The following is a 25,998-nucleotide window of genomic DNA, read 5'->3' as shown; positions in this document are numbered from 1 at the left end:
AATCGGTTGGAATGCGGAACAAGTCAATCGTGCATGTTTAGAAAGCAGAAATATGCTTTCAAGAATGAGACTTCTGCACACAAATTGTGGAAGGCATTGGAGGGCAAATTTTTGAAAAAAAGTGGTTAGAATAAGCTCCTTATGAAGAAGAGGTTGTTTTGATTTGACTACAAACCAGGTACTACTATGAATGAACACATCACTAGTGGTAGACCTGTTAAATTTAGATGTTAAATTTGAGGATGAGGATGTGTGGGGACCCGCCAAGACTCCATCCATTGGAGGTAGGCATTATTTTGTAACTTTTGCTGATGATTTTTCCACGAGAGTTTGGGTGTATACGATGAAGAACAAGAATGATGTGCTTGGAGTTTTCCTTAAGTGGAAAGCTCAAGTTGAAAACCAGACAAAGAGAAAGGTCAAGGTTCTCTGAACAGACAATGGTGGAGAATACAAGTCTAAGTGATCCGTTTTTGGAAGCTTGCCAAGATTGTGGCATAATCAGCATTTCACCATTAGAAGAACACCACAATAGAATGGGGTGTCAGAGCATATGAACAAGACACTTGTGGAGAAAGTTCGTTGTATGTTGTCTAACACTAGATTAGGCAAATTTTTTGAGGTTGTGACGTACGCTCAACATCTCGTCTATCATTTTCCATCGTCTGTTATAGGTGGCAAAACTCCATTAGAGGTATATGGTTTGGAAAACTTGCAACTAATTATGATACTTTGCATATTTTTGGTTCTACTGCATATTATCATGTGACTGAATCAAAGTTGGATCCACGAGCAAAGAAGACTCTTTTCATGGGCTTCAATGTTGGAGTGAAGGGATACCGTTTGTGGTGTCTTGAGGCAAAGAAGACGATTATCAATAGAGATGTTACCTTTGATGAATCTGCCATGTTGAATAAGGTAAGTCTAGGAAAACCAAATTATACTACAATGCATGAGGAGGGTACTCCGAAGCAGGCGGATTTTGAGTAGACAATGGTGACTCCAAGGCGAAGCACCACCAGTGACTCTCCTATGATAGAAAAAGAGTCAGATGAGGAAGAGGTTCCGACCTAAGAACCTTTGCAACAATCATAACCAATTGCAGTAAAAAGACAGAGACGAGTAATTTAGAAGCCTACTCATTTCTTTGACATGGTAGCTTATGCACTTCTAATTTGTGATGATAATGTTCCATCCACCTACCCAATGATCATTCAGAACACAAAAAGTGGCAACTGGGCTAGTGCAATGGAAGAAGAGATGCAATATCTTAAGAAAAACAAGACGTGGAAGCTGACACACCTACTGAAAGGGAGAAAGGCAATTGGGTGCAAATGGGTATTTGCAAAGAAATAAGGATTTTCGAGTAAATAAAACATTTGCTACAAGGCAAGGTTGGTAGCCAAAGGCTATGCTCAAAAGGAGGGAATCGATTATAATGAGGTATTTTCTCCAGTTGTAAACATTCCTCCATTAGAATTTTGTTGGCCTTTGTAGTACACTTGAATTTGGAGCTAGCTCAACTTGATATGAAGAGCGCTTTCTTACATGGTGATTTGAAGGAGGAAATCTATATGACTCGGCTAGAAAGATACAAGGTTGTTGGTAAAGAAGATTGGGTTTGTAAACTTAGTAAATCATTGTAAGGACTAAAACAATCTCTGAGACAATGGTACAAACGATTTGATATGTTCATGAAGGGACAAAAGTACAAGAGAAGCAAATACGATCATTGTGTGCATTTGCGTAATCGTCAAGTTGCTTCATACATTTACTTACTCTTATATGTTGATATGCTGATTGCAGCAAAGAGTTAAGGTGAGATTGACAAGTTGAAGGCTCAGATGAGTAAAGAGTTTGAGATGAAGGATTTGGGGGAAGCCAAGAAGATTCTTGGCATGGAGATAAGTAGATATAGAGAGGGGCAAACTTTGGTAGTCACAGAAGCAATATTTGAAGATGAGACTACAACGTTTTGGTATGTACAATGATACAAAACTTGTAAGTACTCCACTTGCTCCTCATTTGAAACTAAGTAGTCGATTATCTCCAACAATTGATGAAGAGCGAGAATACAAGGCAAAAGTCTCGTTTGCAAATGCAATTGGAAGCTTGATGTACGCAATGTTGTGTACAAGACCCGATATTTCACATGATGTTAGTATTGTTAGCAGGTATATGCATGATCCAGGAAAGGGTCATTGGCAAGCTGTGAAATGGATTATGTGGTATCTTCAAAATACCGTGGATGTTGGATTGACTTTTGAGCAGGATAAATCACTTGATAAATGAGTAGTTGGATATTGTGATTCTAATTATGCAGGTGATTTGGATAAGCGACGATCTACAACTAGCTATTTATTCACTTTGACAAAGGCACTAGTTAGTTTGAAGTCCACTTTGCAATCAACTGTGGTTTTGGCTACAACAGAGGTTGAGTATATGGCAATTACAGAGGTTGTGAAGGAATCAATTTGGCTTCATGGGCTTCTTAAAGACTTGGGAGTTGGTCAGAAACAACTTTATGACATTGTGTATTCTAGCAGTCAGAGTGCCATTCATTTGGCCAAGAACCAAGTCTTTCACTCACAAACGAAGCACATTGATGTTTGTTATCACTTTGTGCGGGAAATTCTAGAAGAGGAGGAGATACTTCTCTAGAAGATTGATACTAAGGAGAATCTTGCAGATATGCTAACCAAGGTGGTTACAAGGGCCAAGTTTGAACATTGTTTAGACTTGGTTAATATCCAACACATTTAAAGTTGGCGCCTCACAACGTAGATTTGAAGGCACATTGTTTTATTATTTGTTTGTTGGAGAAGATTTGTATTTGGAAGGATAAGATATTGTGCCAAGGTGAGGATTTGTTAACTTTTTGGCCCATTCTTTATCCCACATAGTTTGGGGAGGTGGTTTGGGAGTTATAAATACGCTCCTCTTCCTTTTAGTTATACATCCTCAATTTTGTATTCTTCTCTCCCAACCTTAATAGAGCATTTTGCTTTGGAGGATGTAGGCTTAATTGGTTGAACCTTTTTAAATTCTGGTGTTGTTTTCTCTCTCCCTCTTACTCTATCTAATAGCTTTATTCTTGGTTATATATTATTAATTTGACGCTTCTGCAACACTTCATTCTCTCGATTATATGGTATTTGATCTTTCGTTTTCCTACAACCTCAGTAAAGTGAAACTCAAATGAAACTTTATTTCACAAATTGATTTTTCTTTTTGGGTAGCATTTATATGCATCAAAGTTCGATACATTTTTTGTATTGTATATAAAATAACAATACACATACATATAATATATACATTGGTGCATTATCTTGATTCTTTACAAATGGGGGACCTTCAACTAAAGCATGAAGAGAGGTTTCTCACATGTCTCTACCTCAATGCACTCATTTAAACAAATAAATAATATTATATTCATGTACATGACAATGTGTAATATTCTGCGAATGTAGGATAAAATGTGAGTTGGATGTGTTTGGAATAATTCTATAACCATATTAATTGCAGTTTCACATGCCACAATATGTGCCAACGCAATCACACACGTCTGTTTTTTTCTCAATAACAAACATACCCACACACTCGTGCACATAGATAACCAATTATGACCACACCCATGCATGTGCACACATAAATAAACATATTAAAATTATAAATTTAGCCAATATTATAACCTAGAGGGGCATCAAAAGGAAATACATATGTATGGATTCTTTTGTGCTATGATACGGAATCTTAAGCTCTAGTAGAGGAAGAAAAAACAACAAAAAATGAATTCGTGAACGGTAACTTTGGTGTTACTGATCAATGCGTTTCTAGAACTGCTTCCTTTTTGTTGACACATGCCTAAATATATCATATTAATGTCTACTTACTACATGAGTAGATTTGATGAATTAACATTTAGCACTTTGTGAATTATCTAATGGGTTCAATGCTCTAACACGAGAAACACATTTTGTGTACATATCATGAAGAACATATCAAACCCATAACTTAATGGTGCTTTAAGGTAACACTATGGTTGATACATATATACAGAATATTTTGAGGGGGGTATTCAAAGTCACATATGTAATCTATAACAATCATGCTCACACATAATTTATGCTCAGCATGATCTATGCTTTAAAAAACATATTGTCTCATTTTTATGCGTTTATGTTTGAATGTGATTCTTCTTTTTATAATGTATATTTGAGTATGTTGAAGCATTTACGTAGCGAGCTAGTTGATTGTAAGAAAAGTAAGGTTTATACATGAAGCCATTAAATTCGCTTTGAATCATCCTAAAAATGATAAGGTTGGCTCTGATCGTATCTTCTTCCATGCCATTAAAGTACTTGAGTACCATATAAAACATGATATGAGGGTTGGTAAAACATGGTGTTTCATTGAACTTAGAGAAGCCATGAAGCACAATGTGAATTGTAAACATTTTGATCAAAGTCAATATCCATTTTGGCCTTGTAAGTGTAAAGTATAGTTTATAAGTGTAAATGATTGACCCTATTCCAATCACCATACATTTCCCAAGGGCAATTAGACAACTTCTTTTGAGCATAATCCCCAACTTTACCATACCTTTGTAATGAGAACTTGAGAAGGGCCACATGATGCTTGCTTCTTTTTATCTTAATCAAGTGTTCCAACTCTTGCCAATCTTTTGCTTCCTCAAGGACGTTTGATGTAAGCCATGCATGAGACAATGGGTAATTATCTATTCATTACCCATGGATTGTAGCTCAAAATAAGACCTTGGAAGTTAAGGTAGGCTTGATGGTGCTCTTATGTAATGAGGTGAGGATATCATCCAAATGCAAACATAGAAGGCAAGGACAAGTATGGTGACTTGAATATACACCATGGCAAGGATGCATCAATGAGGGTTCTTGGCACTTGCACTCCATAGATCAATATAGAGGATGCACAAGATCCTAATGGTGCATCCTATATTTATCAATGCTAGTAAATTAAGCCTACATACATTTTGTGAAATATCATTTTCTATTTAGTTTTAGATAATCCTATGAACATTGATTTGACTTAATTTTAGTGGATATACCCTACATGATGTACTCTGATGTAGGGCATATCCACATTATCCATCACCTCCACACCAAATCTTCTCTTCATCTCTCTAATAATTTTCTAACCACATCGTTATTTACTAACCATTTTCTACTGTCTATACACTTCTACACCCCACAATGTAAAAGGGTCACAATTTATATTACATTTTCAATATATAGGAGATGAATATTGGTAAGCTCTAATATTTTATCACTGAGTCTAAATCATGATTTTAGTTAATATGGTCGACTTAGAAATTGTCTAACATAATAATAATAGCTTTATAATTACTCCCTTCATACAAAGATTAATTTAAATTCGAAGCTTGAATCGATAATATTTAAGCTATTGGAATCCTAAATACCACTTAAATAAATTACATAAGTTAGATAGTCTTTTTTGTTAATGACAAAGTATATATTAAGAAAATTAAACTTTTTTTTATATAGTTGGGATTAATTAAACATATTTCATATTTTATTACCGATTCAATGTTGATATGATTGAATTGTTTGACTAATTTCTCCTATTTGATATAAAATGGGATCAGCATGTTTAGCTTCTCCGTGTTTCGCACACGATTTTGTGCTAATTCGTGTATTATTTATTTGAAGAAACAGATAAATACCTGGCCATAAAACAAAACGAAATGACGAGCGAGGGTTACACTGTTTTATACGTGGTATTTGTCTGTTTCTTCAAATAAATAAATGGAGTGCGAAACACGCGGAGAAGCAAGACATGGTAATCCCATTCATGAATTTTCTGGGAAGGTGGGGGGTTTGAGTTGATTCCCAGTCTGCTTGTTTTCTTGTGGGTTTCCCATTCATGAGAAAAGGTCGGACGACCTAGTGAGGCGAGTTGTACACAGCTTAAATCACCTTCCAAGAAGACAGACAGGCGATTTCTTGATTGTATCCCTACCAGGCCCAGCTGCCACATATCCTAAGGCCAAAAAAAATCATACAGAAACCCTTTCTTTCTTAATGGCTGTTTCACTTCACATAAACCCTAATTGCTATATTTAGTAGAGGGCCTACAAGCAGTGATCCCTATTTACTATATTTAGTACAAAAGGCTACATGGAAGTGATTGTTAAAGCATGGTGTTCCATTACAACAAAGAGTTATGGCTCATGTGCTCATTCATATGTGAGCATTTTTTTTTACATGTATAGAAAGATATAAACTCAAGAAGTGGAATTTTACAACCAGCTCTAGGTTACACTTCCCATGTTTGGTTAACAACAATTTAACATATATCTACCACATCCAATTCTCCTTCGTTTTTTGTCTTTGTTTGGGTGGTGCGTGTTAGGCTTTGTTGGTGCTTGCTTGGTTACACATAACAAATTTCTTGTCAATAACATATAATTGTGGGGTGTAAGAGAACATCTTGCGGCAAACGTTGATAAATCGAGGGCGAGAATATAAAAGCGTAAAGGCTTGTATATCCGCCACGGAAAAGATGTCTCAACAAAGGCCACTTGCACTCCATCCAAACAATGTGTACTTCAATCGTTTTGGCATCTACCCGACTTGCAATTTATCCCTAATATCGAATCTTCCTAAGACTTTGCGTTTGGATTAAGAACTAATACTCTTAAGTATTAAGGAGATAAGCAAGCTAGAACCAACAAGGAACCTATTAATTATCCTACTTATTAAAGGAGATAATGAGGCTAGAACCAACAAGGACCCTATTAAATATCCTACTTTTTTTTTTGGAATTTAAAAAAAAAAAAAAAATCCTACTTTTTCCATTTCCACCAACATTAAGAGTGTTTTATTTGAAGAACAAAACTTTCACAAAATAGAATAACTCCCATTGTTCCCATTTTTCTTCAATGTGGAGCATAGAAATTTATTTCTCCTTAACTTTATCGACCATGAAAGAGACTACTACCTACATATCGAAAACAAAGTTTGAGGGAATATGGAATTTCTGATGCACATACTTTAGCTACCTACAAAAGGAACCAAACTCTTTACTATATTTGGCCTTACATTTGCAACATGTGGATAAATTATATGTACACGTGTTATATTGAGTGCAAAGAGTGAAAACACCCCCACATGAACAAAAGATCGGCATGTTAAGGGTGCATTCTGTTTTTTCCAAATATAATTTATGTACGAATATTGTGAGATAGTAAGAAATTTCCCTTTTCTCATTATATATATATAGTGTTTGATTATAAGTTTTATATAACAAAGAAAGAATGTGGATGACTCATGAAGACCTAAAAATCGGTAAGAATATATATGGAGTTTTGACTCTGTATTATATCTGCGGGTTTGACTATTTATTAAGATTGATTGTGAATTTCCATGAATATTTAGATAACGTGAATAGTGTAGAATGGCACATTGAGTATTTGAAATGATGACATAGTTTAAACATGAAAGGTTGAGGCTTCATCAAACAATCTAGATACGATCATAGAATGAACCATACGTATCATACGCGCATTCGCATTCGCGTTTGATTCAATAAAACGTGAATGGTAAATCAACTCAAAGTTGGATTGGTTTGACACGTTTGATTGGATTAACTATGGTCTATATTATGGGCTAAATTTGCAATGAAAACAAATGAAAAAAAAAAAAAAGAGCACATATTTTTCCCCTTTCAAACGTGTACGTTTTCAAACGTGTACGTTTTCAAACGTTTGAATGCCTCCACGAACACGAATATTACGTTCTATGGATACAATGTTTCGTTAGAAGTTTTATATAACAAAGAAAGAACGTGTATGACTAATCAAGACTTAAAAATCGGTAAGAATATATATGGAGGTTTGACTCTTTATTAAGACCGATTGCGAATTTCCATGAAGATAACATGAATAGTGTAGAATGGCACATTGAGTATTTGAAATGATGACATAGTTTAAACATGAAAGGTTGAGGCTTCCTCAAACAATCTATATACTTATGTTTTATTTGAAATTAATAATATTCGGATATAGGGAGTGAAAACAATCCACGAATAGGTTAGCTATACCAAAGTGAGGCCTCCTGAACAAATAATTAATCACTCTGGGAAAAGATGGATTTGTCCCTTACCTTGATTAATGTACGTGCCTTAGGCTCCATGTTCTAAAATTAGTTCGCTTTTCATTCAAACAAGCCAAAATATGTTTGATGTGTACAATGTCATAATAAGGCCACATCGAGTATTTTTGAAAACACAAGAAAAATCTTGAACAAGGATTCCTTTCTTTTTAGACACAACATGCATATGTGGATGTGTATCTAACTATGCAAACAAGTATATATATGTGCCTTACGTTGAACTTGGAATTGGGAAAATATGTTTGTTATGTTGGTCTTTTATAGTTGAGATGTCGAGACTTAAACTTAATTTTCAAAATTGGAACCCTAAGGGAATTGAACCCCTTAAAGTGAGAAATGATGTTAGAGTATATTTGGGATCACATGTGATTAATAATTAATATATACAATAGTCTAAATTAGAATAGTTGAGTAATAGAATTGAAGTTTATGAACAAACATATTCATTAGGTTATAAAACACATGGGCATACATTCCATGTATCCTTGAACTTTTCTTTAATGTGGAAATTCTTCCATAGTTGTAAAGGAAGAATTGTGAACTCATGAGAAATGGCCTAGCCCATGACAAGGATTGAACTTGGGTTCTCTCAAATTTATAGCTTTGATGTGAGAGAGACACGAAGACAAAGACATAGACGGAGAAATTTACCATCGGAACATCCAAGTAAAGAGAAGGATTCAACTACCAAATTACAAGTGCTAAGACCTCATACTATGGTCTATCTTAACAAGTCGATAAAGACTCAATGTCGTGTCACTATAAGACCTACTAACCTTCGACATTCAATTACATATAAGAGAAGAATGCAAAATGAATGCATACTTTGACGTAGTTTAGAAACTCGTCAAGCCCACATTAGCCAATTGAGAGAACTTAATGTTGAAGAAGTGCTAAAGTTGAACAAAAACCTTACAACCTATGGTGCACTATAAATTGCAAAAGGAGAACTTTGGGGTACTTCAGTATATAATACAATTACTTAAACTTCAACTAACCACTATCGAAGGTGCACATGTTCTTCCCAACAAGATAAACAACATCAAATAAAAGAAGTGACCAAATGGGTTACTCTCCATGGAATTGTTGTGAACCAATTTTGATATACCTATAAGAGATTATCATGTTTTCGCTAAGGGAGATCGGGTTGCGATTTATGATGAATGTGCCTCTGTTTTATACCAGGTTTGATTTGACACCGATAAGTTTGCTTTGCAATTGGGTAAAGGTAAAACCTTTTAAGAAAATATTATGTGAAAGATGTGTCCTCATGCATATTGTAGTTAGTTTTTAAAGCTTCCACCTACTTATGGACCTTGAAGCTTCACTTACTCCCAGGCACTGATGATATAAGTAACAATCAACAACGGTTTGGTTTGAATTGAACTGAACCGCGAAACCGCGGTTTCAACGGCTTAACGGTTCGGTTCGGTTTCAACAGTAAAAAACCGCGGTTTAAATGGTTTAAAGAAATTTTTTTAAAAAAAAAATTAAAAAAATTGTTTTTAAACAATCTTTTCATTTTTAGACCTTATTCTCACATCTTAGGAACATCTTAAAACTTTTTAAAATTTTAAATCATGAAATATTATAAATTTTAAAAAATAAAAAATAAAAAATTTGACCTATGTTCAAAACTGAAACTGAACCACGAAACCGCGGTTTTTATGGTTTAATGGTTTGAAAAATGTATAAAGGTTCGGTTCAGGTTTATTTTTTAAACGGTTCGGTTCAAAACCGTTTCGGGTTGGACTCTCTCGAACCAAACCGAACCGTTACCGATTGTTAGATATAAGTAGTAACTTGTAAGTAGGATGCTGTTAAATATCGTTGTTCCAAATCTACACTGTGCGTGAGGGCCATAAATACTGTTGTTAAAGATATTTTGACATAAAAGACACAAACAGAGTGTCTGATCTCAACTGTATACAAACAGCGGCATTAGTTTCTTGTGAAGAATATACCTAGCAACAACAGGTGATTGTTACAAATCAGGACTCATGTCCACAGTAAATAGTATGCAGAAATGTATGTCTAAAGAGAGCAGGTAAAGTGTCCAACACTCAATAGAATAGAGTTTTAAGTCAGCTCATAGTGCATGGAAAGAAGGAAGATTTGTAGGGAAATTCCTGAGGATAAAAATACCAAAGCAACAGTTTGTCCATATTTTCCTTGAACTAACATGTGGCTTTGATCATGTAACCTATCAACTCCATTTATTACATTTTTACGTTATGTGGCCTTGATCTTATAACCTATAATTGCATTACATTTATAACATTTTTCCTTTTACTTGTTCCTTTTCTAGCATATAATTGCAATTTGCCTTTTTTTGTGTCGTTGATTGCACACTCTTTTCTAATCCACGATTAAACTATTTATAAAACATAAAACATATTTACATTTTTCATGAAAATGAAAAATAATTAATCTACATTAAACTACGTGGTCTAATGCACATAGTGATTTGGAGCATATGTTTGGGATGCTGAAATTCTCTATGAATATCTTATATCTCAGAGTGCTTTCTGGACAATTGATGCTTTAAGTAATCTGGTGGTAAAACTGTTTGGCTTTCAGGAAATTGATTATAGTAAGGAGGCTGTCAATGCTGAACGTTTTGCACACAATTTTAAGGACTTAGATTATGTAAAGGTTCCCAAAATATATTGGGAATTTACAACACCACAGGTAATTCAATACACAAACTATTGTTTACTTAGAATTGTCTGTTATTGATTGAGATTATAAATGGGATTGGCTTTCTGTTTTAGGTGCTTACAATGGAGTATGTTCCAGGCATTAAGATCAATCGCATTTCAGCTTTGGACCAACTTGGTGTAGATAGACAAATGTGGGTATGAGAGTGAAATTCAAATGGCCACTGAACCATTGAACTGTTTGGGGAGAAACCTCTTCAAATTTACCGCGATATGTATTGATTGCAGTCTAGCTAGATATGCTGTAGAATCATATTTGGAGCAAATTTTGAGGCATGGTTTTTTTCATGCAGATCCAGTAAGCTTATTTTGTGTTGTATGAAATGCATAAAATTCTTACCTTTGTTATTCATATATTACGGTCCATGGTGGTTATCAGCATCCAGGAAACATCGCTGTAGATGATACAAATGGAGGACGCCTCATCTTTTATGATTTTGGCATGATGGGAAGGTTGATTATGATATTGGGTTAGTGCCTATGGTTCATCCATTGATATTCCAGACACTTAGATTTTTTTCTGAAGTGCAACGTCAGCCCAAACATAAGAGACGGCTTGCTTGAAATATTCTATGGAGTGTATGAGAAAGATCCTGACAAAGTGAGTAAACTTGACCCAGATTTTTCTGAGTGAAGAGGCAAAACCTGTTACATAAACTTATTTAACTGACTTCACCGTTTGTTTATTTAACTGTAAAAGGTTCACCAATCAATGGTTCCAGTGGGGGTTCTTGTCCCAACTGGAGATATGACTGCTGTTCGACGAACAGCACAGTTCTTTTTGAACAGGTCTTTACACTTTTGATATGTATCTTGGATTTTCTTGTGGCATTTAGGTTGAATTGCAAGATGTTTTAAAGTTGGTAATTGAGGAACGATTAAGTGCACAAAAAGCAGAGAAAGAAGCAGCCACGAGTCCCCTTGTTTTCAAGAAACCATTATCAAAGGAAGAGAAATTAGAAATGAAGAAGATGCGCCTTGCCGCTATTGGTAAGGCTTAAGTCTCTGGTCTGGAACTATGCTGTTGGTTCTGCTCTATGTTTTCATTGACCTTTTCAGAAAGGATAGGATCTCATATGCTTTGTATTCACATATAGTGGTTTTTGCATATATATATATATATGTGTGTGTGTGTGTGTGTATGTATGTATGTATAATATTATATTACATAGTACGTAATATACTGGAATGCATTCGCAAACATTCTTTTTCATAAGAATGCAAACAAATGCATCTGTTATCAAAACATTCTTATGTTCTTTTTTACACTTTTTACCTTAACTTTCTTACAAAAGTATGGTATTTACCTTACTTCGAGGGTGTTTACCATACTCCAATGCAAATGCACGTATGGTTCATCCTATGTTATATTATATAGTTTCCTTTGTATTTATAAAACCTTGTTATTGTATTTCTTTATTAAATGTATTAACTTCTCTTTTCTTGGTGCCATACTTTAATTTACATTATAGTCATAGTGTATTGTGCCAAATAATTAAGTTGGGCACCTCAATTTCCTATCAAATATTGGCATTTACTTTTATATGTTGCTCATGGGCTACTTCCAAAACCTGATTCCCAATGGGTCCTTTGACTGTCTGCTGGGTTTGATACATAAAAAACGCCTTTATTAAGATGTCTTTTAATTTTTATTTGGCATAAAATTAATGATTCATTAGATGCCAACGTCATGGAGTTTTGACCATTATCTGACACATGTAATACATCAAGATTAAGCACTTCTTAAGATGTTGAAATATGGTTGTCGCATACAACGGAAAATTTCATTACATGACAATGATGTTGGATTTTCTCTGTTATCTGCTCTTGTATAGGTGAGGACCTTCTGTCAATCTCTGTGGACCAACCTTTTCGATTTCCAGCAACATTCACATTTGTTGTACGAGCTTTTTCAGGTATATGAACTTGCATCTACAGGACCTGTTTATCAGTTTAGAATCCGACATGCTTACTCTTCGGCTGTTTGATTGTTAGTGTTGGACGGCATTGGTAAAGGTCCAGATCCAAGATTCGATATATCAGAAATTGCAAGACCGTAAGGAAATTAATCCTGCAATGTTCATTGGTATTAGTGCCATGGGTAATCCCTTACCTGCCCTATATCATAATTTTCTTAGGTATGCTCTGGAGATACTGAAATTCTGGGAAGTTGGTGCTGATGTTTTCATTAGGGTAGGGTTTGTTTGGAGAATATTTATAGGAACCAAGTTTTTTGCTATGGCTGATAAGTGAATTGGCAACATGTAGGATTTCACTAAACGATGGAATAGACAATCTCAAGCATTTGCTAATCTATTTCACCAAGCCGATCGAGTAGAAAAACTGGCAGAAGTTATTCAGCGGATTGTAAGCTTTTCTTTGGTTATTCCAGAAAAGTAACATTTGTTTCAAGATTTGGTCACGTGATGACATGCAAAAATGCAAAAGCTTTCCTCAGGAGCAAGGAGATTTGAAGCTTCGGGTTCATACACTGGAATCAGAACGAGCATTTAAGCGAGTTGCAACCGTGCGAAAGACTATAGGACAGGTACTAACTTAGAGTTGAATTGATTTACTAGTTTACATCACTGACAGAGGGTATTTGTCCTTTCCCACCCATAGTTCTAGCCATACGTCCCATTCGTGTCATACTCAAACGCCAATATTCGTATCATACTCATACGTGAAAAGGCTCCAAGTATGATTGAAATCCATACACGGTACATAGATATATTTTATATACATATGGTGTATATGGTGTACATAGTGTGTGTGTGTGTGAGGGGGAGAGAGAGAGAGAGAGAGAGAGAGAGAGAGAGAGCGTGTGTGGTCTAGAGAGAGAAGCCTTGTTTTGCATGTGTGAGGAGACAGTGATTGAGTGTATATCTAGACTCTAGAGAGAGAGAGAGAGAGGAGCTATGGGTTTTGTCTGTGTGAGGGAGTATGTAATATGTATATTAGATATCTAGATTTTGTAGAGAGAGAAAATCTGTCAGTTCTCGTGTGAGAGAGAGAGAGAGTGTGTGTATGTGTGTTAGATGTCACTTCTATTCACAAAATATTATGAATATCAAAAATTAAAAAAACCAAAAAAAAGTGAAAAGAAAAAAAAGAAGCCAAACGAATATCGCGTATCATACGCGTACGTTTTCAAACGTTCGCGTACGTCCAGTAAACTGGACGTACCCGAATATTAGGAACTATGTTCCCACCTAAGCCAATGTAAAGATTGGGATTACCATATTTTGGTAAAAATCAACTTTTATTATCTTTTGTTTCATGAAGAATTTTCATTTGTTGCATGCTGATGAAATTCAGGGTATTTTAGCTGGAACTTTGCTGAACCTCGCTGCATTGCTGCACTTCAATGCACTCAAAGTATATACTAACCCTAAATCTAAAACCTCAGAGTTAAGTATATTCTGATGACATAAAAACCTACCCTTAGGTGATTTTCTAGAATACCTCCAGAGCACTCTGGAAGTTTTCAAAAATTACCAAGAACACCCTGTCCACTTCAAAAGTTTCCAACACGTGTATATTCTAGTAAATTTTGAGAACTTAGGGGTATTCTGGAGAAAATATGGACAGCTAGTTTAGAGGTATTTTGGTGTTTTTTGTTAGCCTGAATCATATATAAGAGTTGCAAGAGTTGCTGGAACATCATCGGCTTCTTCTGTTGCAAGAGTTGTTGCAACATCCTTAAGATGTTGTAATTGTATTATATACACCCATTTAACATCAGACAAGAGCTGCCCCAGAGCATCAGTATTGGGGCGCTGAGGTACACCAAGACTAGACATCCATCAATTTGCAACCCTTGCATCTATACTTGCAGTGGATGGATTTCTGATGGGAGAACCACCTTCTTCCTTAGAATCCATCCACAGTCTTAACCTCAAGCCCGAAGAATTTGTCATCCTTGCCATTACCATCATGAAACAACATATCATGCATTAGTTTGACTTGTGCATTGTATGGAGAAATCACTCCAATACCTTCCCACCCATTTTATATGTCATTGCTGGACTTTAGAAGCTGTAGAACCTTGAGAACCAGGGTTGCGTCTACGTGTTTAAGCATGGAATTTCCATGAAATGTAAACTCTTCTTTACCATCCAAACAATCCACAAAAGTGATGGGTTTTCCCTTATCTGGCCAATAAAACCCACATGCCACTGGCCTATCAGAGGGTAACAATTCTGTCCTCAATATTCCGGAGTGAAATATTTGCCAGGAAGGTAAAGCCGAAATTTCTACGTGCGTCCTGTATTGTGTATCAAGGAAGCAAGGATTTAGACCACATTCTTGTAATTGTTGATAAAGGCTCACGTCCAAACCTTCCATTATAGCTTTTGAGAACAAAATAGTGGCCCTTAAGGTTCAAATCCAAGTGACCCTCCTTTTCTCTTCCTTGGAATCCTTTTTCAGTGGTGAAATCTTTGAAACGATGAATCATGCGGAGGATGTTAGGCATCAACGACGCGCAGGGGCTGTTGCTATGCATCTCGTCTTCTTTTCACTCTACCGCCATAGACATTGGCCTCTTGCAAACTTCCGCCGCATGTAATTCATCTACTTCTTCTCAAGGGGGGTCGTCCCATCGGGTGTGCCAAGTGTTGATGGGTGGGGTTGAGCGTGAGGAAGAGAGATGGAGAGAGAAAGAGAGAGTGACACAATATTGAGAGACAAAATTTCCCCTACTACTATTCATTTGTACGGTAGGGTTATATAGGTACATTACATGAGGATCGCAATCTAAGAACATCCAATGAGGTTTGCAGGTGAGTTACATAACCTTCTAACAATCTAGACCACTTTACAATACTCTCATTTTTGCACACATTCACATAAATGTGCATGTGTTTACACATATAATGATGTACTAAGTGCTCACACTTACTCATGTGCACATTTGCACATACACTTACACATGCCTTTTAATACAAAGACTTTTTATTTATTTATATATGTACTATCGCTTATACACTCATACACTTATAATCCCGCGGATAACAATGCACCTATGACTAAAGGAGGAATGAAGTTCTCTAAGTCTTATTGCAACATTTGCAAAAGATCAAGCCACACACCACAAGAATGTAAAGCAAAACAAAAGATTCGAAGATTCCCAAGCATCATTCGTTGACCACAAACGCATATTGTAGAAGAATTCGAGGAACAGAGAAATGAAGAAGAAGAAGAAGAAGAGGTTTATGCCGCCTCAATGGAAGAAAAGGATGAATATGAAGAAGAAGGTTACAAGGACTTGATGTAGGCTTTTGTGGTTGAAGCATTTGCCAATGCCACTGTTGCCTTCTGCCGCCTCTCTACTAGCATCGCTAATGCCGCCTTTTGCTGCAAACAGAACAATGTTGTTGCTAACGTTCGTTGCCATCGTGTTCTGCCACCAATAGAACAACATCATTGATGACACCTGGCGCCCTAAACATAGTGCCATTGTTGCTGGCCGTGGACAAAACAATGTTGATGCTGTTATTGCTGCCAACCATCGATCAAAGAAAGTCGCCACTCACTTTGATGACGTCCCTGCTGCTGTATATCGTTATGTGGTAATTCCTCGCCCTTTTATTCATGCTGATCAACCACTACCTCTACCCATTGCATATGCTTTGATCTCCCCTGCACCTCAACCCCTTGCATCTTCTCCCATCTCCTCTGCTCCAAGAACTCCTCCTGTTCGACTCTACATAAAAAACCAACATTCAAATTTAAAGTTAATAAAAATAAAAGTAAAATAAATAATAAACTTTTAAAACTAACCAACCAACTTAAAAGAATTACCCAACTTAAACAAACTAACTACATTCACCCAAATCTTGATATTGGTTTCACACCATCCAACTCTACATATTATCATAACCTCACAAACACATCCTCTACATTGACCTCGTCTTCAGCACGTTTAAATACACTAAATACTTTACCACTCTCTTCATCAAATTTCTTGAACTCTAATCAATAAACTCAAAATCACAATCCTTGGAAGACTATCCAAACTCATCTGATAATGACTCACCACCTCACCGTACCGCAAGGAACTCCTTGTCTGATATCGATAAGGAACTCGACCAATTCAAGGCACACTTTGTGGACTTTGATATGGACGCCCTCATAGTTGAAGAAGAACTGGATACCGCAAATGAATTAATTATTACCGTTCGAGAAGCATTGTCTGGTATCGATGGTCCGAAATGGAGAGCAACTTTGGAAGAAGAGACAACCTTATTGAAGAACAAAACTTGGAGCATTGTCGATCCACCACCTGATCAACAAATTGTTAGTTGTAAGTGGGTTCTTCGAAAGAAGACCAATGCTAATGGAAATATTATAGGTTTCAAAGCTCGTCTTGTAGCTTGTGGTTTTTCGCAAATACCCAGAATCGGCTTCAAAGATACATTTAGCCCTACATTGCAAAGTATCACATTTGGCATATTCGTCTCTCTCACTGTCAAACTTGATTTTGAATTCCATCACTTAGATGTTCAAACTGCTTTCCGTCATGGAGAACTCGACGAAGAGATCTATATGCAACAACCACCACATTTTGAAGATTTAACTCGACCCAATGTTGTATGTCACCTACATCGATCCTTATACAGTCTATGACAATCTCCACGAATTTGGTATCATCGACTTCATAATTTTCTAACTAACAATGGTTATAAACGATTAAAGAATGAACCAAATGTACACATTAAAAGAGATAAGAATAATTTCATCATAATCGATGTTTATGTCGATGCCTTACCTCTACTTGCCAACTCACTTGCGTATCTACAAACTGCGAAGAAGGAACTTCAACAAACTTTTCCAATAACTGATCTTGGTCCAATGAAGTATTTCCTTGGAATGAACCTACAAAGAGGTCGTGCTAAAGGAACCATTTCTCTTTCCCAAACTCAATACATTGGAAGTGTATTAAAACGTTTTGACATGCTACATTGCAAGCCTATCTCTACACCCATGTCAACTCCATACAAATTATCAATCGAAGATGCTCCTAGAACTATGATCCAAGAACGAGATGAAATGCTCAAAATTCTTGCATGTATATGCTACCTTGTTAGTTGTACACGTCCCGATTTATGTTTCACTGTTGGAATTCTTTCAAGATTTATGCAGGATCCCGAACCAAAACATTGGCAAGCATGAAAACAATTACTACGTTACCTAAAACGAATGAAAGATATGGTGTTAACTTACTCTAGATCGCAATCAAAGTCCATCAAGTTCATGAAACTTGAAGGATGGACCAATCCATCACAATTGTCTGGATGGACGGACTCAGATTGGGGGGGAGATATTGATGGTCGTAAGTCAACAAGTGGCTTTGTATATTGTCTCGCCGGAGCCGCTATAACATGGAGGTCTAAGAAGCAAACATCGATCACGCTATCTTCAATGGAAGCCGAATATGTAGTTGTTGCACTCGTTGCTAAAGAAGGAATATGGATGCATTCCATACTTGAAGAACTTAGCTTATTTAAGACTTCAAAGCTAATCCTTCATTGTGATAATCAATCATGTATAAAGTTAGCGTGTAATCCGAATATGAGTGATAATATTCGACATGGGCCGATTTTCTAACAAAAGCCAGTACCTCAAATAAAGCATGTCTCTTGCTGCTGAAAGATTGGTCTAACAATGCCAAACTATTCTTCAAACGACAATATTTTTGAATAAAATAATATTTAGCTTAAGGGGGGGTGTGGAAATATCTAACCTAAATATTATATTATTATTAATTAGAAATATTTAAGTAATTACCAAGTCTAGTTATTTATTATTAAACTTTAGAGACAACTCTTCATTGAAGAGACATAACTTTTTGAACACATCAATGGTAGTACCATAGTCTACAGTTAAATCGATCTTCAGGCAGCGAAACCCACAGTCCAAGTGACATTTTATGTACATATAACTTTATTAAATATTAATCAGAACTTACTGCTATGTACATATGGTAGATGTATGTGTATGACCCTCCAAGCTATAATTGAGGTCATTAGTTTTGACACAGGTAACGGAAGTGCACTATTCATACATTATGCTCGGAAAAAATGACAGCTACCTTAGCTAAATAAGCTATTGGCAGTGCTGTAACATACAACACAAAATGCTCAAAATGAACATCTTGGCCGTTTGGATTTTATTTTGTTGATCTCCAACCCATGAATGAAGATGTTGATTCTCATTTACAATTGTATTACAGAAGGAACTCATTAGAAACAAGCAAAGAATTATGTATGTTGTACTAAATCCATTATTTCCAATGAGAGAGAGCAATGGACCTGTTGCCCTCCTCTCAAACTGGGTGCCAATATTTAGTGGGTGATCTGGTAAGGCCTCATCATAGCATTGTCTTCATGGTCGAGTATCTGCATGATGCATGAGGAGATTAGAAATCAGAAATTATGGAAGGAAAAGAAGGTCCTCCCGGATTAAAATGAGATTAATTTTGCAGTAGTGAAATTAATATGTATACTAAAATTTTCTTTTCTAACAATAATGACATAGTTTGCTTTGAGAGAGAGAGAGAAATCACATGGCAATGGTATGCATAACCAGGCGCTCCGGTGGGATCGAAGGGGAAAGGCCGGCCGTCGGGCAGCGAAAACCGAATCAGTATGGAGGTCACATGGAAGGGTTTCATCTTGTAGACATTCTTGAAGCCAGCTTCATTGGCTGGGGGTGGCTGGGGAGGCCCATCAAAGAAGCTCTCGAGATCGCAACCTTCCACACTCTGATTCTCCGTCACACAGTCCATGAGATCATCCAAGGTGTCATTGAGCTTCTGCTCATGTATCACCTGGAAACCCACAAGATGCACATGGAGGGGGTGGTTGTCGGGTGTGAGGTTGATGATGCGCCACATCTCGGTACTTCCCAGGCGGGGTGTCTCCGTCACCGGATCTGTAAACCACCGGAAATTGATCAAGAGATGTGTGGGTTCCTCTTCCGGTGTTTCAAACTCTGAAAGGATGATGTCCCTGATTTTGTGAGTCGCGTTGGATGCTGATAGTCTGTCTACTTTCATGAGGTGCTCGGGGATTCGGGCTCTCTCTCGCGAAATTCGGTTCTGGATCACGAACTTCATGATCATGCTGTTCTGCTCGTTCACCGGATCTCCATCCGGGAAGGGATACGATGCATTGTTTGTGAGGATTGCGACACTTGAATTCGATGTGGAGAAATCTAGGATGACATCTACAGTCTCGGATGGAGCCATCAAGAGCTCTTTCACATGGATAGGTTTCTCGAAGTAGAAGCTATCGGCTCCGATCTGGACGAAATGCATGCCGTTATCCAAGGCAAACCTGTAGAACCTCGCGTTGCTCGCATTGATGATTCGGAATCGGTATTTTCTTCTCTGAACCTTCAAATACGGCCATGCCTTCCCATTCACCACAATAACATCTCCAAAGTACTCAGGCTGAATGAATGGTAAGAACATACATCCAACAATGGTGTCAACACAAATAGGCTCTGCATTTTAAATATATGGGAATGAAAGACATGACATATATACCTATATATACATACATACATATACATATATATATGTGCAGATACATAACCTGCCATTGAGGGTGGATATGGGGATTGTTTCCTGTTGCATTCATGTAGATTTGGCCTTTCCTGGTAAAGGCATGATCCGTAACCAGGAGCTCCACCTCGAACCTCTTGTGGGGAAGCTTCCAGGTATGGTGTTCGAGTTGGGGATTGACTACCTTGTAAACACCCACAAGGCCTGCCAAGAGGTTCAAACGCGTGTAAGCATCGGCATGGTCGTGGTACCAGGTACCGCTCGTTTCTTCTACATTCTCGTACTCGTACACTTCCTTGTTCCACCGGGAGCCTTTGCGCTGGAAACCACGAGTGAACCATGCGAGCGCGTTCCCATCACTGTGTGGTTCGGAGGCGGCCCCGTGAACATGGACGACGGTGGGAACGCCCGGCAGAGAGCTGTTCGGTTCGCCCAGTGTGGGATCGACCACGAAGAGGTGGTGGTCAGGAAGGTGATTCTCCCACTTCACATATGTCTTTACCCCCACCATGGCCTTGATGGTTGGGCCAGGCACTGTGGCTTCCTCCTTTGACCTCCCATATGCAAACACATCGGATGATGGAAGGTCTCTATGGAATTTCTGCAACCCAAGGTTTGTATCAATTTCAATCCATATGATGAGAAGCATATGTATATATTGGGATCATATATCAAGGACAAGGTGCATGGGTGGGTTTTTGAAATTACCAATGTAAAGAAATTCAGACTAGAGATTGTGTGGGTTACCCATTTTTTGAGGTACATGCCAATGGTGAGATGGGCTGGCAAAAGGCGCCCATCCGATGCTCGGGTGTAGCCATTGATGATGGGCATTCTCGGAAGCTTGTCAACGAACATCTCGAGGCTGGCGGCGGCGGCAGCGAGCGTGTCTGCGGTCTCGTGCTCATCAGTGGAGTGTGATGGGGAGATAAGGAGTAGGAAGAGGGCCAGAAAGAAGCACAGGGTAAGGGCAGGGGCATTGAGGTGTGGGACGTAATGATTGGAAGTGCACTGCCTCTTCCTTGCCATGGTGGAAAAGGATGAAGAGGAGACAATGTGATGGATGAGGAGGGAGGATTGAGAGAGAGAGAGAGAAAGATGGAACTGCAAAGGGGTGTAGAGTTGACATTAGATTTCAGCTCATATAAATAGGATACATAGAAGTGAGTACTAAGTAGAAAGAGAGAGAGAGAGAGAGACTGTTCCAAGTATTAGTGCTATTGTCAACGTCCACGAGGCTTGAATGTGTCGATCACAAGCATGCATATATGGTAATATATGGAAATATTTAAGAGCGCATAAGCAGGAGAAGGTGGGGAAGGGGAAGGTTTTGTTTTTTGTTTTTCTTAATTACTTACACTGTCGAAATTTATTCATTCAGTTGTGTTTGAAGGAAGATTCAGGGTCCGATGCGATATGAACCAACTAATTCAAAATCAAATCTAAATCTTAGTTAGTTGCATTTGGGCTAAATTTGTGATGATTTTTACTTTTACTTTTTCTTTTTGTCGGAAATTTTGCCGGTGCATTTCTTGTTGCAATTACTTTACTTAATTTAATTAGTCACTCGTAGATTTATTCATTCAGTTAGTTGTGTTTGAGAAAGATTCAGGGGAGGGGAATCAGACATGAATTTAGATGAACCTGCCTGCTAATTCAATCATATCAACAATATAATCTTAGTTGAAGGAGTTAAATTTGAATTCCTTCTTGTTTTGGGTGATTTTTTGTGGCTGCAATTACTTGCTTAATTACTTATCAGTCATAGATTGGTTCAGTCAGTTCTGTTTCATGGAAGAATCAGGGGGGGATGAGATATGAACCAACAAAATTCAAAAGACAATCTAAACTTAGTTGAATTCGAGTGTTTTGTTTTATTTATCCTTTTTGCTGCAAAAGGCACGGGCCTCATGCGTTGCCTTCTTGCTCCCAACACACGCCCCCACCCCCCCATCATTTTCTTTTGCATTTCCTCAAATGGAATAGAAACTTGCAGGACCATTCAAACCATTGGTAGATGGAGGTCCGAGGGATCATGCATGGCCCATGCGGCACCAGGACAGGAGGATTACTCATGCCCATCGGGCCCCCAGCCATTGTGCCCGTCCAATCACGCATCGACAAGTCACTCGGCTTGTGTTCACAACGCGTTTATTTCCATTTTCATCATGTTACGTTTCTATTCATACATATATACATATGTATACATATGCATACACACACACACACACACACATATATATATGTAATATACATACATATCCATATATATAGATGTAATATGTATGTATCATGGAATTATCCCAAAATCTGCACGACTTTTTAGCTCGGAATTTAATACTTCCCCTTTGGTTTTTCTTGTCCTTTTTGTCCAAAGATTTTGTCTCACATGATTGATGAAGATGAAGATGATGCCATCTTAAACAATGTGAAGGATGGTGACTGCGTGTGTTTGGCACTCTCAAAACAAGGGCTCACGCTGAATCGGAGGAGCCTAAACCTTAAACCCTACCCCTGCCCCCCCCTCGCCTCGCAAACTTACCTTGCCTTTCGTCCAATTTAATAGAGCCGATAACTTCTTCGCACAAAACCCAATTCATTGACCTACATGTTATTCGTATACACTTTTAGAAACTAGGGGAGGTTTCATCACTGGTAAAGTGAAAGACCTCCCAATTTTGTGAGTATTTGTTGATAATTAATGCCATTAAATTTTAGATGTTATCGTTAAATTTATTGGCACTTGTTAACTTTGCAATTCTTAGCATCGTTACATAATCATCTACCAATAGGAAGCCTTACTAATAAGTTTGGATTATATGGTATTTAATCTTTTGTTCTCCTACAACCTCGGTAAAGTGAAACTCAACTCAAACTTTACCCAAATTTTCATTTTTCATTTTACGTAGCATTTGTATGCTTCAAAGTTGGATACTTTTTTGTAGTGTATGTAAAATAACAATACATATATATATATACATTGGTGCATTATCTTTACAAAAGGTGAACCTTCAAATCAAGGATGAGCAGTGAAAAGGGGTCAATTGGGCCCCCGAAACGGGATGGATCTCAAACATACTTTCTCCCGCCAATTGGAGGATAGATTCAGTGCATCCATGTGGAAGGCATGGTGTGACATTAGACGAGGGCTCAACTGCGATCAACCGAGTTCCGAACCTGCTTGGTTCAGTCAACGTATCCTATGGAACCCATGTGTCAAGGATGAATCTAATCAACTACTTGGATCAAGTAAGGGGTTGTCATGGGGATACATTGCAGAAGGTCCAAGAAAAGGTATAGAATGTTGGAGACGGTTTATGTCACTGCCACTACAAGATCAAGCCAACATACTCCATGGAATCAGGGTCGGATGGACTATGCGATAGGAAATCATTAACGCTCTATTGATTAGGGAAGCTACTACTCAAAGGCCGACAATGGAGAAATGGATAGGCTACGAGGAGGAGGGATCTTTGATCCCGAGAGGTAGGGGAACACCAGACAGGATCGAAGGCTCTGAATTGCGAGACAATGAGCCCACAAAGAATAACGCAATTCGAGTACTCGTGTATACTGGTCATAAATGGATTGTAGACCCTGATCCGATCAAAGTATAACCCGATTGGCACATATGTACTCATGAAAACACATGGCTCCGTAAGTTCAGTTGGGACCCTTTGCAATGGACATGGCGTGATCCTTACGTGGGGCAAGGAAGCAAACCCATCCCTTTCTTCCAATTCAGACATGCTACTCTCCGGTCGGCATACCGGAGAGCTCATCGAACTCGTTCGGAAACTGCGATTGACGTTTGCCATGAAGGACATCGGTCCGGCAAGACACATACTCGGAATGAAGATTAGTCGGAATCACGCTAAAAGACAGCTTTTTTTGTCTCAAACCGACTACATCGGACGTGTCTTGGAACGCTTCAACATGCAATCGGCCAAGTCTGCTTCGACCCCGCTCCCCGTTCATCTTCGGCTTTCTCAGCGAGACTGCCCTACATTCGGTCCGGAGGGGGAAGACATGAAGTCGGTACCGTATGCACCGGCAGTAGGCTCTCTGATGTACGTGATGGTCGCGACACGACTTGATATTTCTCACGCCGTAGGAGTCATCAGCAGATTTATGCACAATCTCGGCCGATCGCACTGGAACGCAGTCAAGCATGTGTTCAGATATTTAGCCGGCACAAAAGACCACAACATCCTTTTCGGTCCGAACTCAACTTCAGGCGTAGCCGGTTACACCGACTCGGACTTCGCCGGCTGTGTGGACAGTCACAAGTCAACAACCGGATATTACTTTAAATTCGGCAATGGAGCAATCTCGTGGAAGTCGAAACTTCAGGAGTGCACAACCACCTCAACGACTGAAGCAGAATATGTAGCTGCCTCCGACGCAGCGAAAGAAGCTTTATGGCTCGGTCGACTGGCGCACACATTTCGGCAAGTCGACTCTGACTTGGCTCCAATTGTCTACAGCGAAAAATCTGGTTCATCACAACGCCTCCAAGCATATCGAAGTTCGATATCACTTCGTTCGGGATTGCGTCATTTCCGGGAAAATCGGTTTAGAGAAGATATCCACAACCGATAATGTTGCAGATGGAATGACCAAGTGTCTTTCGGCAGACCGGTTCCGGTCTCTTCAGCAACAGATGGGCGTAACAACATATCGGTCCGGCTGAAGCCAGACATAGTGCAGGACGGTTTCGGACAACAGACATCGGTTCATTGACGATTGACTTCAGCTTTTCCGACCCGACCGGTTCGGTCCTCTGTCTTCGGATCATGCCGATTCGAACAAAACCGATCCGTCCGAGAACCTATGCCTATACCTGTATTTCTTTTAGATAGCCCATGTATACGCCCATTACGGGGGAGTGTCGAATACAAATGTATAATGGACGTATTCACACTATCCTCTTAGAGAGCCAAGTTCGGGCTATTTCTGTAAATAACATAAAGGGCAGTTGCCCTAAGTGAGTCACTATATAAAGTGACCTTGTAACCTTTTGTAAAGGTTGGTTGTTCATTGTTGTAACGGTTGCCCTTTTATGAATATAGACATATTCTTTGTGCCTCTCTCTCTCTCTCTCTCTCAATCTACGTATTCTGTTCTTCCTTCTCTCATACGCAGGTAATTTATTCCTCATCGATTCAGAATGTTGTGATCTCTTCCGCATTGACGACCTTGTCCATTTCCTACAACAACTTGAGAAGTCGGCGGAACAAGCAACCATGCAACAAGGTGTAGAGGAGCAACACCAACAAACGGCCTCGGATGTGGATCAACGACAACAACAGACGGCAAAGGAAGAAGAGCGGTCGAAATTGATAGACAAGGACATCTTGGACATACTTGAGGAGGAATAGAGGAGAGCTGGTCAAGATCCATGGGTTCGACATGCAAGGCACTGTCCCATGGGTGTGCGATGTGTTGGTCGAAGAAGAGTATGTTCTGGAGGTGTGACGCGGAGGAACGGATAATAGCTATTTAGTAATATTAAAGTAATAACGGATCTAGATGGATG

At 38.3% G+C, this 25,998-nt stretch overlaps 2 protein-coding genes across 2 annotated transcripts; one reads left to right on the top strand and one right to left on the bottom strand.

Moving 5' to 3' along the window:
- Window positions 1–190: 190 nt before the first annotated feature.
- LOC147858393 (protein ACTIVITY OF BC1 COMPLEX KINASE 8, chloroplastic-like) lies at window positions 191–14,329 on the top strand. Its single transcript, XM_087327595.1, has 19 exons — window positions 191–424; window positions 781–918; window positions 1,839–1,978; window positions 2,192–2,250; window positions 2,324–2,545; window positions 9,286–9,353; window positions 10,749–10,859; window positions 10,943–11,022; window positions 11,117–11,186; window positions 11,268–11,341; window positions 11,420–11,489; window positions 11,589–11,679; window positions 11,756–11,878; window positions 12,724–12,804; window positions 12,884–12,944; window positions 13,027–13,081; window positions 13,157–13,255; window positions 13,347–13,436; window positions 14,207–14,329. Exons 1-19 carry the CDS (start codon window positions 191–193, stop codon window positions 14,312–14,314), a joined length of 1,974 nt encoding a protein of 657 aa, XP_087183721.1. The 3' UTR covers window positions 14,315–14,329.
- A 4,483-nt stretch (window positions 14,330–18,812) lies between these two features.
- Window positions 18,813–21,515, bottom strand: LOC147858392 (multicopper oxidase LPR2-like). The gene is made up of 4 exons (XM_087326781.1): window positions 21,207–21,515; window positions 20,491–21,060; window positions 19,458–20,345; window positions 18,813–19,290 (listed from the first exon to the last, which is right to left on the bottom strand). Exons 1-4 carry the CDS (start codon window positions 21,486–21,488, stop codon window positions 19,237–19,239), a joined length of 1,794 nt encoding a protein of 597 aa, XP_087182907.1. The 5' UTR covers window positions 21,489–21,515; the 3' UTR covers window positions 18,813–19,236.
- Window positions 21,516–25,998: the final 4,483 nt, after the last annotated feature.

The sequence above is a fragment of the Azolla caroliniana genome, unplaced genomic scaffold (assembly GCF_043228905.1).
Source record: "Azolla caroliniana isolate FFs.n. ecotype wild unplaced genomic scaffold, voAzoCaro1.0.p SCAF_11, whole genome shotgun sequence".
Classification (NCBI taxonomy): Eukaryota; Viridiplantae; Streptophyta; class Polypodiopsida; order Salviniales; family Salviniaceae; genus Azolla; species Azolla caroliniana.
Note: the sequence above shows the minus strand (reverse complement) of the source record. Positions and strands in the feature narration are given on the sequence as shown.